General features: G+C 36.5%; 1 protein-coding gene across 1 annotated transcript in view; it reads left to right on the forward strand.

Moving 5' to 3' along the window:
- Tmem67 (transmembrane protein 67) overlaps positions 1-13,251 on the forward strand; it is a 45,379-nt gene that overhangs the window by 26,125 nt on the left and 6,003 nt on the right. Inside the window, exons 17-25 of the mRNA XM_090339062.1 lie at positions 1,071-1,169; positions 2,447-2,533; positions 4,072-4,171; positions 4,262-4,401; positions 7,508-7,648; positions 9,064-9,144; positions 9,851-9,967; positions 12,293-12,409; positions 12,515-12,619. Of these exons, the coding sequence (XP_090195188.1) occupies positions 1,071-1,169; positions 2,447-2,533; positions 4,072-4,171; positions 4,262-4,401; positions 7,508-7,648; positions 9,064-9,144; positions 9,851-9,967; positions 12,293-12,409; positions 12,515-12,619 (987 nt within the window). The remainder of the gene's footprint in view (positions 1-1,070; positions 1,170-2,446; positions 2,534-4,071; positions 4,172-4,261; positions 4,402-7,507; positions 7,649-9,063; positions 9,145-9,850; positions 9,968-12,292; positions 12,410-12,514; positions 12,620-13,251) is intronic.

The following is a 13,251-nucleotide window of genomic DNA, read 5'->3' on the forward strand; positions in this document are numbered from 1 at the left end:
TTTGGACACCTCTTTCCTCACTCCCATGACTGGTTTTTTATTGCCTGCATTAACCTCAAAGCATAATCCTCCTGAGTGTGTGTGCCACCATTCCCAACTCATTTAATCTTTTTAAATTAAAAACAAAATATGCCTAACCATGTTCCGGGGACTTTCAAAAGTTTTATATATGCTGTGAAGCTAGGTATTACTGATATTCCCATCTTACACATAGTGAAATGAGACAGATTGAATTTTCTACTCAGCTTTTACAACTCAAAAAAGTTACTGCATGTATTTTGCTGATGAAAATAATGGCAGCGCTGCATGGTAACTTCTTTAACGGGTATTGTTAAGGAATTGTGTTAAGGAATTGGAGCAGAGGACTTGATTTACTGTTTGAGATGGTCAGAAAAAGCTCTTCAAAAATATAAATTTATGCTGAATTATCTGTTTATTCCAAGATAATCACTAAGGACCTACTGTCTGAAGACCTAACACCCTGTCAGACACTGGAGACTGTGATAGAAAGCCCTAAGGGTTCATAAGAGTTTACCAAAGATAGAAAGGGAAAAATAATGCCCATTTCATCCCCAAAGTATTTGAGATTTAACCATAGAGTGATTAATCATTGAGTGGTTACAATGAGTGAAGGAGCTAAATAAAAAGCTGATTTTGATTGTATGGGACATCATGGCTTAAGAATTTATATTCTAATGGAGAGTCATTGTATATTTTTAAGAAAGGAAATGACATAATCATTGGATTAAATTTTAGAAAGCCAAGTCTGGTGCAAATGTGAAAGATAGATTATGGTGGAGATACCCAACTAAGAGAAAAATTGAAAGTAGTTTGCACTTTCTTAGTGAAAGCTTAGAAGGGTGAAAGGAGACTACTGGGAAGTAAATGAAAAGGAGTGTAGGAAATGGAAATGAAAAGTGTAGGAGAGGCCTCAGTTGGTCTGTGTGGTTCATGATACATGATGCACAGAAGAAGGTTTTAAGCTTGAGAAAATTGGTGGTAATAATATTACCTGGAAAAAATGGTAAATGGATGGAGTCTCTAACAGTTACAATCTTTTTAAATTGCAGGCAGTTATGAAATTCTTGGTGTACTATGCTGGTGACCTGGCCAATGTGTTTTTTATCATCACAGTGGGAACAGGTCTTTACTGGCTTATTTTCTTCAAAGTGAGTGAGTTTCTGAATTTAACCTCAGTGACAATATCTGAGTGACTGGAAAGCTCTGTTTGTGAGGGAATTAATTTTTTTTCTAATCCAGCATATCAATTTATAAGTGCAGTGCATCTAGATCAGTATTTACCCCTTTCATTCTCCCCCATCTTTCTCAACCCTACAAATCCCCTCAGGTTACCTGGTTCTGTTTTCACATGTGTACATGGGATATTATGGCCATGTTCATTCACCCATTCTCTTTCCATTCATCTGCCCCCATTGCTCCTGTCCTTCTCTGAAGCCCTCCAATTTCCTTTTTTTTTTTTTTTTTTGCCAGTCCTGGGACCTGAACTCAGGGCCTGTGTACTGTCCTTGGACACTTTTTGCTCAAGGATAGTGCTCTGCCACTTGAGCCACAGTGTGCCACTTCCAGCTTTTTTTCTGTGTCTGTGGTACGGAGGAATCAAACTCAGGGCTTCATGCATGCTAGGCGAGCACTCTACCACTAGGCCAACTCTCCCAGCCCTGGTATTCATTTTGTTGAACTGTAAGTTAGCTGTTCATACTTTAGGCAATATGTTTGTGTATATATGCATATGACCCTGTATGTTTTCATATTTGTTGATAATTTAGATCTGACTTCCACCTATGGGAGAAAACATAGGCATAAGGAAACTGTTCATTTAGAGTTATTTTTCTGATCAAGAATTCCACGGCAAATCCTAACTCAATATTCCCTGAGCATGCATGCCATTTATCAAATACCTTGCCGGCTCTACTTTTTTTTTTTTTGGATGTTATAGATTTTTTTTCTTGTAATTAATAGAAGGGTTACAGTTACATTCACCAGATAGAAGGTGCATTACTTCACAAACATTGATACCCTTTCTCATGCTTTTGTCCCTATTTCCTTCTCCCCACCCTCTCCACTCATCTTGTTTCCCCCCTTCACTATCCTATTTCAAATAAACAAATAAATATACAATATACTAGATAACAAGGTAAGATACTGTAATAATATGAGAGTAACCAAAGGATAACAAAGGATATGAGAAATAGCATAGTACATTGAGAACAACAATCACACATTATATGGCTCTTATTTCCCTATCCTGGAGGTCCTTTCATGTAGCCCCCTCCTATATGGCCTTATGTGTCTAGGTTTTGCCCTGTTGTAATCCTTTGCTAGGAGAGTCCAAGGTTCAGCTCCACTTTTTATGCTTGCTTTGGTTTATAAATAGTGTTTAGCAAAAATCTTGTGTGGTTTTACTAACCAAGTGCTTTTTATTTAGGCACAGAAGTCTGTCTCTGTTTTGCTACCAATGTCAGCTCAAGAAGAACGCTTTGTTACTTACGTGGGGTGTGCTTTTGCTCTGAAGGTAAGGTTCAAAAGGAAGTTTACCAAATGTAATAAACTACTTAATCTTTAAAATTAAGATATGTTCAACATCTCTGTGATAAAATTTACTTTGGTTTTGAAAGAAAGCATGAATTATTGAACTCTCCAGTGGAAGATACGCCTTTATATTATTCAAAAAGTTGTTTGAAATAATTTTTTATCAGAAAAGCTCCAGAGGGGGCCAGGAGTTTGGCCTAGTGGTATAATGCTTGCCTAGCATGCACAAAGACCCGGGTTCGATTCCTCAGTACCCCACATACATAGCAAAAAGCCAGAAGTGGTACTGAGGCTCAAGTGGTAGAGTGCTATCCTTGAGAAAGTCCAAGGACAGTGCTCAAGCCCTGAGCTCAAGCCCAGGACTGGACAAAAAAAAAAAAAAAGCTCCAGATATGTTTTGACTATCATGAATTTTAGCTACTTTGATAAAACAATAGTTGAATATATAATTTTCTTTAAATTCTAATGCATTCATAATATGACAAAATGCCTTCAGGCATGAATTTTGTTTCTGTTCTTCATGGATAAAAGTAACACTCTAGATAAAGTGCAAAAATCTCAGAACTTTTGTTTGTCACCATATTCTTTTCATTCCCTTCTTCTGGCAACTCCTTCCCAGCTTCACTGTTTTCTGCTGTCCTTGATGAAGCTCTTCTCATGCCTTTTCCATCCCATCCCTTTGTAATAAATAGGCCTCTGGTTTTCCCACTGAAACAGGAGTTCCTTAGGGAGTCATCAACCCATACTTAAATTTATTTGCATTGTTGTTGTTGTTTGTGGGTCATGGGGCTTGAACTGAGCCTGGGTGCTGTCCCTGAGCTCTGCAGCTCAAGGCTACCACCCTACCCTTGAGCCAAGCCCCACTTCCCCTTTTCTAAATGTTAATTGGAGATAAGAGTCTCAGGTCCTTTTGTGCCCATGTTGGCTTTGAAGCTTGATCCTCAGATCTTAGCCTTCTGGGATCTCAGCCTCCTGAATAGCTAGGATTACAGGTGTGAGCCACCATGCCTGGCTTATATTTATTTTCTTTAATCAAAATAATGCAAACCTAGGAAGCATTGCCTCAGTTTAAACATGTTCCTATAAATGGCAAACATATGTTTTGACATATTTAAACCATTAGAAATCTCGGTACCAGAGATAGAAAAAATAAAAAGGGCATCTTAAAACTTTAATTAAAATGAGTGAATTGTACTAAAAATATCTTATAAATAAGTCAAATAATCTACAAAACTTTGGGAGAGTCAGTTACCAAAGACTTTATGGATGGAAGAAGAGGAAGAATGTCTCAAGTTGTTTTAAATCTCAGTTTTCATGGGAGAAAAATGACAGTTTTACAAGTTTGGTGATTCTTAATGATATAATAAGAATCTAATGGTCCTCTAATGGTATTAGAATTCCATCTGAAGCCCCTTGTAAAATTTATGTACTCTTGTCATCTTTGTGTCTTTCTTAAAGAGCCAATATTAATTGCATCACAGGCTTAATTCTAATACACTGTTTATTGTGTGTCATTCTCAGGCTCTGCAATTTTTGCATGAACTCATATCCCAGATTACCATAGATATATTCTTTATTGATTGGGAGCGACCTAAAGGAAAAGTTCTTAAGGCTGTTGAAGGTAATTGAAATCAATACTTGCACCAGAATTCCTTGTCTACCCTTATAGAACAAATGTAAACATTTTTGCAAATTTTGTCTCTCTTCCCAGGCGAGGGTGGTGTTCGAAGTGCCACAGTTCCTGTGAGCATTTGGAGAACATACTTTGTAGCAAATGAATGGAATGAGATTCAGACTGTGAGAAAAACGAATCCACTCTTTCAAGTACTTTCTGTCCTCTTCTTTTTGGAGGTACAAACTGTTTAAAAAATTGAATGTAACTTACTGGTACTTCCTAAAAGTAGTTACAACAGTATTGGTGGACGAAGGTTCTGCAGGTTGAAGTATTATTATCAAACAATAAAAATGGACAGGTGCAGGCCGAGAGTTTGGCCTAGTGGTAGAGTGCTTGCCTAGCATGCATGAAGACCCGGGTTGGATTCCTTGGTACCACATGCATAGAAAAAAGCTGGAATTGGTACTGAGGCTCAAGTGGCAGAGCTCTATAGCCTTGAGAAAGTCCAAAGACAGGGCTCAGAGCTCAGTCAAGCCCAGGACTGGCAAAAAAAAAAAACAGACAGGTGCTAGTAGCTCATATCTGTAACCCAGCTACTCAGAAGGCTGAGATTGCAGTTCAAATCCAACCCAAGCAAAAAAATGTCTGTGAGGCTCATATTTCCAATTAACAAGAAAAAAGTTGGATCAGTTGGTAGAGCACCAGCCTTGAACAGAAAATACTAATAAGCTAGAATGCCTAGGCCCTTTGCTTGTGCCCCAGAACCAACAGACACACATACACACACACACAGTTAAAAAGGAATGCCTTTAGAAAATTGTAATGCCTTCCTTTTCAATCCTTTTCTTCCCAGAAAAAAAAATACAAGTAAGTTATGGTATAATGCAACAGAAAGTTTCCCAGATTAACTATTTTTAAGTGTGTAACTGTGTTTACCTGGCTGAACAGAACTTTCACTCTCTTTCTTTTCCAGCTCTTCATGTTCTTCTTTCCTCTTTCAGCTTCTCCTACCACCACACTACTCCATGAATCTGACTACTCTTTAAGTTGAAGGAGGAGTAGCTATGATACCACTGGTTTGGATCAGAATCCCCCTCCCCCCAGAATTTATATAAAAGATGTGTTCGTCTTCCTTAGAGATTATATTTGATTTTCTAGCTTTGAGGTAAAGCTAGGTGCAATAAACCTGACTTACTCATTCATTTATGGCACATAGTTTTCCTCAAGCACAGGCAAAATTTACATTTTTAAAAAAATAAGAAATTTCAAAAGAAAAAGTGATAAGCCCCGATGTGAACATTATACACCTGATGCCATGAAACTGTGTTGGTCCCACTTTGTAGTTAGTTGTGTTTAAGTCTCTGTGTGGTCTGCTGAATATTCCCTGACTTTGTGACAGTATTCCTCCCCCAACTGAAGTGATAATGTGAAGAGTTTTAGATTTGTTAAAGGACAACATGTCATTAGGAAGTTGAGCAGCATCATGGGAAAAATGAATCAAGTATCTGCAGTCCAGTACTGAGCTCTGGGCACTCAAAACATTCATGATCATGCTCAGTGGTGTTCTTAGAACCATGCACCCACAGATACCAAACATCTACTGTGTCTGTGTTTTCACTCCTGTGTTAGGACCAATAGAAGAATGATATTTTTCAGTAGCTTTTTACTGAACACTTGCTTTGGACTATGTTTTGTACTAAAACATTATTTACAGTTATGAATATGGTTGGAATTATTAAAAATAGTATTCAGTACTGACAAAAATATGGGGGAAAGCCCATATACATTAGTGACAGGTTAACAAACTACTTGCCTTACTAGAGTTGTATATAAATTATAAACTTTTTTTTCTCCTTCCTCCTTTCTCTTTTTCTTTTTTCCCCTTTCAGTTTTTAGTAGAAGAATGTCTGTGTCCCTAGGGATTTTAAGTAAGATTTAAAATACTTCAAACTTCAGTAGAAGTAGTGCTATTTTGTTTGACAATTGTATACAATGCACAATATAATGAGTTAATATATATATACAGTATAGAATGGCTAGGTAGATCAAGCTAATTAACATACCTTTACCTCACATAACATCTTGTGGGAAGCCAGTTCTTAAAGATTGTTTGACTAATTTAAAGGTATCGCATGAAAAAGAAGTTTTATAATCAATTATGCTTATAAACACTAGATTCAGTAAAATCATCATAATGAGACCTTATAATAAAACTGCTCAAAGCCTTTATTCTAGAGTGGGAAGCATGATAGTGAATGTAAAGTACTGACCAAACTACTTACCTAGGGCTTTCTTTTATCCTAGAAGATATATTTTTCTTTTTCTTTTTTTTTTTTTTGCCAGTCCTGGGCTTGAGCTCAGGGTCTGAACACTGTCCTTGGACTTTCTCAAGGCTAGAGCTCTACCACTTGAGCCTCAGTACCATTTCAGGCTTTTTTCATATATGTGGTACCAAGGAATTGAACCCGGGTCTTCGTGCATGCTAGGCAAGCACTTTAACCACTAGGCCAAACTCCTGGCCGTAGAAGATATATTTTTCAGAAGACATATATTGACATATAACTGTCAATAAAACAATATGACATAATATTGTTTTAAAGTGTGAAAAGTATTTAGTATAGCACCTGGCTTATGTTAAGTACTTGTGAACTTCTAGCTGTTACTTTGTTAGCTTGCTGAAGAAAGTTTTATTTATTTTATTTTATTTTTATTTTTTTGCCAGTCCTGGGCTTAAGCTCAGGGCCTGAGCATTGTCCTTGGATCTTTTCTCAAGGCTAGAGCTCTACCACTTGAGCCTCAGCACCACTTTTGGCATTTTTCTAAGTATGTGGTACCAAGGAATCGAACCCGGGTCTTCGTGTATGCTAGGCAAGCACTCTACCACTAGACCAAACTCCGGGCCCCGAAAGTTTTATTCTTGTAAACTGAAAATTTTAAGTTTGTCACTGTAAAAGAGAGTAAGGTATTTGACCATTAGTCATGCCAAGAAGAAAATTAAGTAAATTGAATATTTTGTAATAAATACTATATGGTTAAAACCTATTGTTCATCATCCCATTCATAAGGAAATGGAAAGACTTGGAAAAATCATATTAAGTGAAGTAAGTCACATCCAAAGAAACATAGGTCCATGGTTTCTCTCATTTATAATAATTAATATTTATAATGGTTAATTTTCCTAGCAGAGGATCACAATAGCTAAAAGGCTATCTGCATATGGCTAGATAGGATGGTGGTAAGTAAAATGAACTCCAGGATACGGAAACAAGAAGTTTATCTTTGTGGTTGTTGAAAAAGTTTTTTTAATACATGGCTGTTTATATTTTTTTCTTTTTACTCCAGGTTGTGGGATTCAAGAATTTAGCATTAATGGACTCATCCTCTAGTCTTTCTAGAAACTCATCAGACTACCTAGCTCCTTACAGCCGCATTTTGAGATATGCAGTATCTGTTGCTCTTTGGCTAGTCATTGGAATTATGCAGGTAATAAAAAAATTATACTTTTAATTAATATTCTCTATAACTGCTGCATACTGATTACTTTCAACTGCTTATCCATTTTGTCATTTCTGTAGCAGAATGGTGATGGAAACAGTAATAATAGTTACTTAGAAGGCATAAAATTCAGGCATGTGTTTATTAGGTAGAATATACATATATGACTACAGAGACAGATATGCTACTGTGAGTATTTTTCTTTCTTTCTTTCTTTTTTTTTTTTTTGCCATTCCTGGGGTTTAAACTCAGAACTTGAGCACTGTCCTTGGACTTTCTTAAGGCTACAGTTCTACTACCTGAGCCATAACACCACTTCTGGCTTTTTCTATGTATGTAATACTGAGGAATTGAACCCAGGTCTTCATGCATGCTAGGCACACACTGTACCACTAGACTAAACTCCTGGCCTATTTTTCTTTTTTAAATGTAGCTTATTATTGGCCGGGTGCGGTAGCTCACACCTGTAATCCTAGCTACTCGGGAGGCTGAGATCTGAGGATTAAGGTTCAAAGCCAGCCCAAGCACAAAAGGACCTGAGACTCTTATCTCCAATTAACCTGTAGGGCTGCAGTAATGGCCTGGTGCTGCCATCAGAACCAGAAGCCAGCTTTTCTCTGTTCTGCTGACTGCCACAGGGAACCCAGGATCCGTAACAGCTGGTAGGGATGAAGGAAGAAGGCAGGAGAGATGAAGCCACTTGCCTTGTTTACAAGTCTTTCTGAAGTCCCATTTGGCCTTCCTTGGCTACAATTTGGTCACATGACCACACTGAGCTGCACTGGCAGCATGACAGCAGGATGGTTCCCACTCAAAGGACTAGTGTGTTACTAAGGAGAAAGGGGTACCAGGGATACCGCCATCTGAGAAGCCACTATGTGACTGCATTTTTTTACTTCTCTCTTCTAAGATTATTCTAAGTATCTTCTTCAAATATCCATGGGACTTCCTTTAACAATAGGTTATCGTTTCACGGACTTGTCTAACCTCTTGTAGATTGTGATAGGCTTTATTTGTTATATATGCTTTATTTGTCATTCTTTTTGCTTCCGTAAAGTTTGTCTTTTCAGCTTTTTGGTGATATTCTTTAATTTTAAAATATGGAATGCTGTTGCACAAAGCCAGAACTGGAACTGTGACTCGAATTCAGTGCCTGGCCCTGAATTCAAACCTCAGTATTGGCACACACACACACACGCGCGCGCGCGAGCACACACACACACACACAAGAATATTGTATCATCCTCAGTAATCAGCTGCTGTGGCTGGGCTTATTTATTCCCAAATTTGAGTACACTGTGTTCTTGTTTGGTATTTCCTTCTTCTTAAAATACAACAATGCAGCTATAAAAGAAAATTGAAATCTGGAAAGTAATTAGCATGATTTTGGCTTAATGTTTCAGATTGTGTACTTTGCTGCCTTTTACGAGAGATTCATAGAGGATAAAATTCGACAGTTCGTTGATTTGTGCTCTATGAGTAATGTAAGTACTTCCTGACTTTAACTTGAAGCCATTATTTTTTCCCTTTTGAAGATAATGAGTACATTAATAGAGGCTTTAAAAATGATTTGGTGTGATTGAATTTTTAGTCTAATTTTCCACTGGCTATTAAATCCAAAGTTGGCTATAATGAGCTGCCTTAGTTTTTACCCTATTTGTAGTTCTTAACTATGAATTTCTTATATTGCCAAATAGTTTATCATATGACTCTTAAAATTTTTTTCATCTATCAAAATTTCCTTCTTTCTGGGGAAATATCTTCAGTCTCCTTTACATAACCTATTTTTGTTTGTTCTCGTTTTGTGCTATGCCTGAGGCTTAACCTCGGTTCCTAGGTACAATCCCTGAGCTTTATTGCTCAAGGCTAACACTCTGAACCAGATCCACTTCTGGCTTTTTGATGGTTAATTGGAGCTACAACTCTCATGTACATTTTTGCCCATGCTGGCTTCAAACCATGATCCTCAGTACACAACCTCCTGAATAGCTCAGATTACAAGTGTGAGCTACTGGTACCCAACTAATATTTACTTTTTAAAAATAACCGTACTGTTTTCTTATATTTTATTATCCTTTTCTTATGTTTCCCAAGAGTTCAGTTCTTAATAGTTTGTGAGAGTAAGCAATTGTTTTTATTTGTTTGTAGATGAGATCTAATTGCTCCTTTTTCATCTTTTTTAAAAAATAGATATCAGTGTTTATGTTGTCCCACAGATGTTTTGGATATTATATTCATGGCAGGTCCGTACATGGGCATGCAGATACAAACATGGAAGAAATGAATGTGAATCTTAAAAGAGAAGCGGTATGAATATTTTTTTTCTTTCTTTGCTGGTAATGAGGCCTCAGGTTCTGGGTACTGTCCCTGGGCTCTTTTGTTTAAGACTAGCATTCTACCACTCAAATTATAGCTCTACTTCCAGCTTTTTGGTGGTTAATTGAAAATGAGTCTAACTGACTTTCCTTCCCCAGGCTGGCTTTGAATTAAGTGATCAAGGGGCCATATATATAATTTATAAGAATTTTATGCACGATAATGATACCTCAGAGAATCTATTTAATACACTGAATAGATTGTGTGTTAACTTAGAAATTACTCTGGCTTGAAAGGTTAAGTAATAACAGTGCTCAGGCCCTGAGTCCAAGCCCCAGGATTGGCAAAAAAAGAGAGAAAGAGAGAAAGAGAGAAAGAGAGAAAGAGAGAAAGGGAGAAAGGGAGGAAGGGAGAAAGAAAGAAAGAAAGAAAGAAAGAAAGAAAGAAAGAAAGAAAGAAAGGAAAGAAAGAAAAAAGGAAAGAAAGAAAAGAAAGAAAACTCAAAGCACCAAAAAGGGACTATTAATTGTCTTTTACTATATTAATATAGTATCACACATATCAATTATAAAAATAAAAATTAGAAAATACTCAACTATGGCAAATATTCATAGCTATATTAAAATTTAATCAAATCAATAAGAAAACACTAAAACATCAGTGGAAAAATGACGGAAAGATTTTAAGAAATAAAGATTGAAACAACAAACCAGTAAATGTAAAAAAAAAATTCATAATAAAAAACTGTCAAATTAGCAAAGTTACAGAAAAAAAAAAACAAACCTAATCTAATGCTTTAAAAGTATCTAGAAAACCATGGGTACCCTCAAAAAATTGCTGTCAGGGTAAATTTTACAAACCTTTGGAAAGTATCTGAGCAAAAGGAATTCTTGGTCTTCTATTTATTTTATGAAAGTAACGAAAAATTAGCTCTATGATGATCTAATTGGATTTAGGTTCTTTATCACCAAGGTTATTTTTCAGTGGAAAAACCTAAAAGTTAGAGAACCGTAAATAAGTTGATTAGTCATTGCTACATGTTAAAATCTTATTTTATAGAATATGTAATAACATGTAGAAATGCTCAGAATATATCTGGTTAAAAATATTAGTATGATTTCTTCTATTCATATGTATATGCCTTAGGAAAAAGACAGGAAATAAATAACTTAAATAATTGTATCTCAGAGTGTTGAAATTATAGTAATTTTTGTAGCTCTCCAAGTTTCATACACATGTATGTACTCTTTTTTGGGGGGGAGGGCAGTCCTGGGGCTTGGAGTCAGGGCTTGAGCACTGTCTTTAAGCTTTCTCAAGGCTAGCACTCTACCACTTGGCCCACAACACCACTTCTGGTTTATCTCTGTGTATGTGGTGCCAAGGAATCAAACCCAGGGCTTTGTACATGCTAGGCAAACACTTTACCAGCCCCAGCATGTATTCTTTTAACCAAAGTGGGAAAAAGTCATTATTTAAAATAAGAGAAAATCAAGCACAGATAAAGTTTAGGAAAAGGATACTATTGTTTGGTAGGTGGCTATGCTTTTTGAAAAGAATGTAAGGCCGCGGTTTCATCATCAGTGACAATCAGCCAGGTGGTTGGGTAGGTGTGGAAAATAGTATGTGTATGTGGTGGTCAATATTTAACTAAAGGCATCCCAAAATGGCTATCTGGTCCATAATAGTCACTGTTCAGTCATACATTACTCTGTGTGTGTGTGTTTTAAGTGTTTAGAAAATAAAAGACAGTTTACAATTATAAAAACTAGTTAATTCTAAAAGTAGACTTTTGAAAATACATTAATAATAAGGTTAATCATAAAGCCAAGAATTTCAAAATATAATGATCTTCGTTTTTTTCTTTCCTTTTGAAGTTGAACAGAGTGAAGGAGATGATATGTATTACAATAAAGTAGAACTTGGTCAAATCTGGAAGAAAATGGGATCCTTGGATGATGTTAGAATCTCTTTGTCTCAAATACAGTGTCACCAGATTTTACTAGGCTTCTAAATCTTATAATGCATGATGCCAACTAAAAGAAGAAAGTTAGGAGCAGGAGCATGGCCTAGTGGTAGAGTGCATGCTTAGCATGCACAAAGCCATTGGTTCAATTCCTCAGTACCACATACACAAAAAAATCCAAAAGTGGTGGTGTGGCCCAAGTGGTACAATGCTAGCCTTGAGGAAGCTCAAAGAGTGTCCAGGCCCTGAGTTTAAGCTCCAGGGCTGGCAAAAAAAAAAAAAAAAGAATGTTATATATTCAGATAGACAGTTTTTAAATTTTTATTTCAACTTAAATCCTTTGATCTTTTCAGGAAAATTTGTGTAGCCAGAGAGGTTTGGTACCCAACACAGATGGTCAGACTTTCCAGATTGCAGTTTCTAGCCAACTGAGACAACACTATGACAGAATTCATGAGCTATTAACAAGGGTTTGTATAATAACATTTCAGACATAGTTTGCCAGTATTTAATATTATTAAATACCAAGAATGTAAGACATGTTATGATTCTTTTTGTTTCTCTTTTTATATTAGAGAAATGGTCCTGCTAGATTATTGAGTTCTTCAGCAAGTACTTTTGAGCAAAGTATAAAAGCATATCATATGATGAATAAATTTCTGGGCTCTTTCATCGATCATGTATGTATGTCAAAATCTGTATTTAAGCTGGGATCAAATGCATTTGAAAAATTATGTGGGAAATATATATATATATTCTTGCTGGGGGTCAGTGGCTCATGCCTATAGTCCTGTCCATTCAGGAGGTGGAGAGGTGGAGATTTGGAGATTTGAGGATCACAGTTTGGAGCTAGCCCAGGCAGGAAAGTCCATGAGACTCATCTCCAGTTTACCAGCAAAAAAGCTGGGAGTGGAGCTGTGACTAAAGTGGTAGAACACAAACCTTGAACCAAAAAGCTCAGGGACAGTGCCCAGGCCCTGAGTTTAACCACACACACACACACACACACACACACACAGTATAGTCATCAGCAGTTTTGGTTTAGGGATAAAGTTAGGTTATATGAGGACAAATGAGATTGTATATGTCTATTAGTAAATCATACTTCTCTTAAAATATGTCTATATTAAAATTTTATTACTGGTTCACATTCTTATGAACATGGATGTCACTGAAGTATGCTAAGCAGATTTTTTTAATTGGATGGATTCTGATAGTATGAGATAGCTTGACTTGCATAGTTAACTTTATTACTGTTGTCTTCCTTGTATTTGTTAATAATAACCTTATTGCTTATTATTGTATTCCTTGT

Source organism: Megascapheus bottae, chromosome 9 (assembly GCF_031878675.1).
Source record: "Megascapheus bottae isolate mThoBot1 chromosome 9, mThoBot2.hap1, whole genome shotgun sequence".
In the NCBI taxonomy this organism is placed as follows: Eukaryota; Metazoa; Chordata; class Mammalia; order Rodentia; family Geomyidae; genus Megascapheus; species Megascapheus bottae.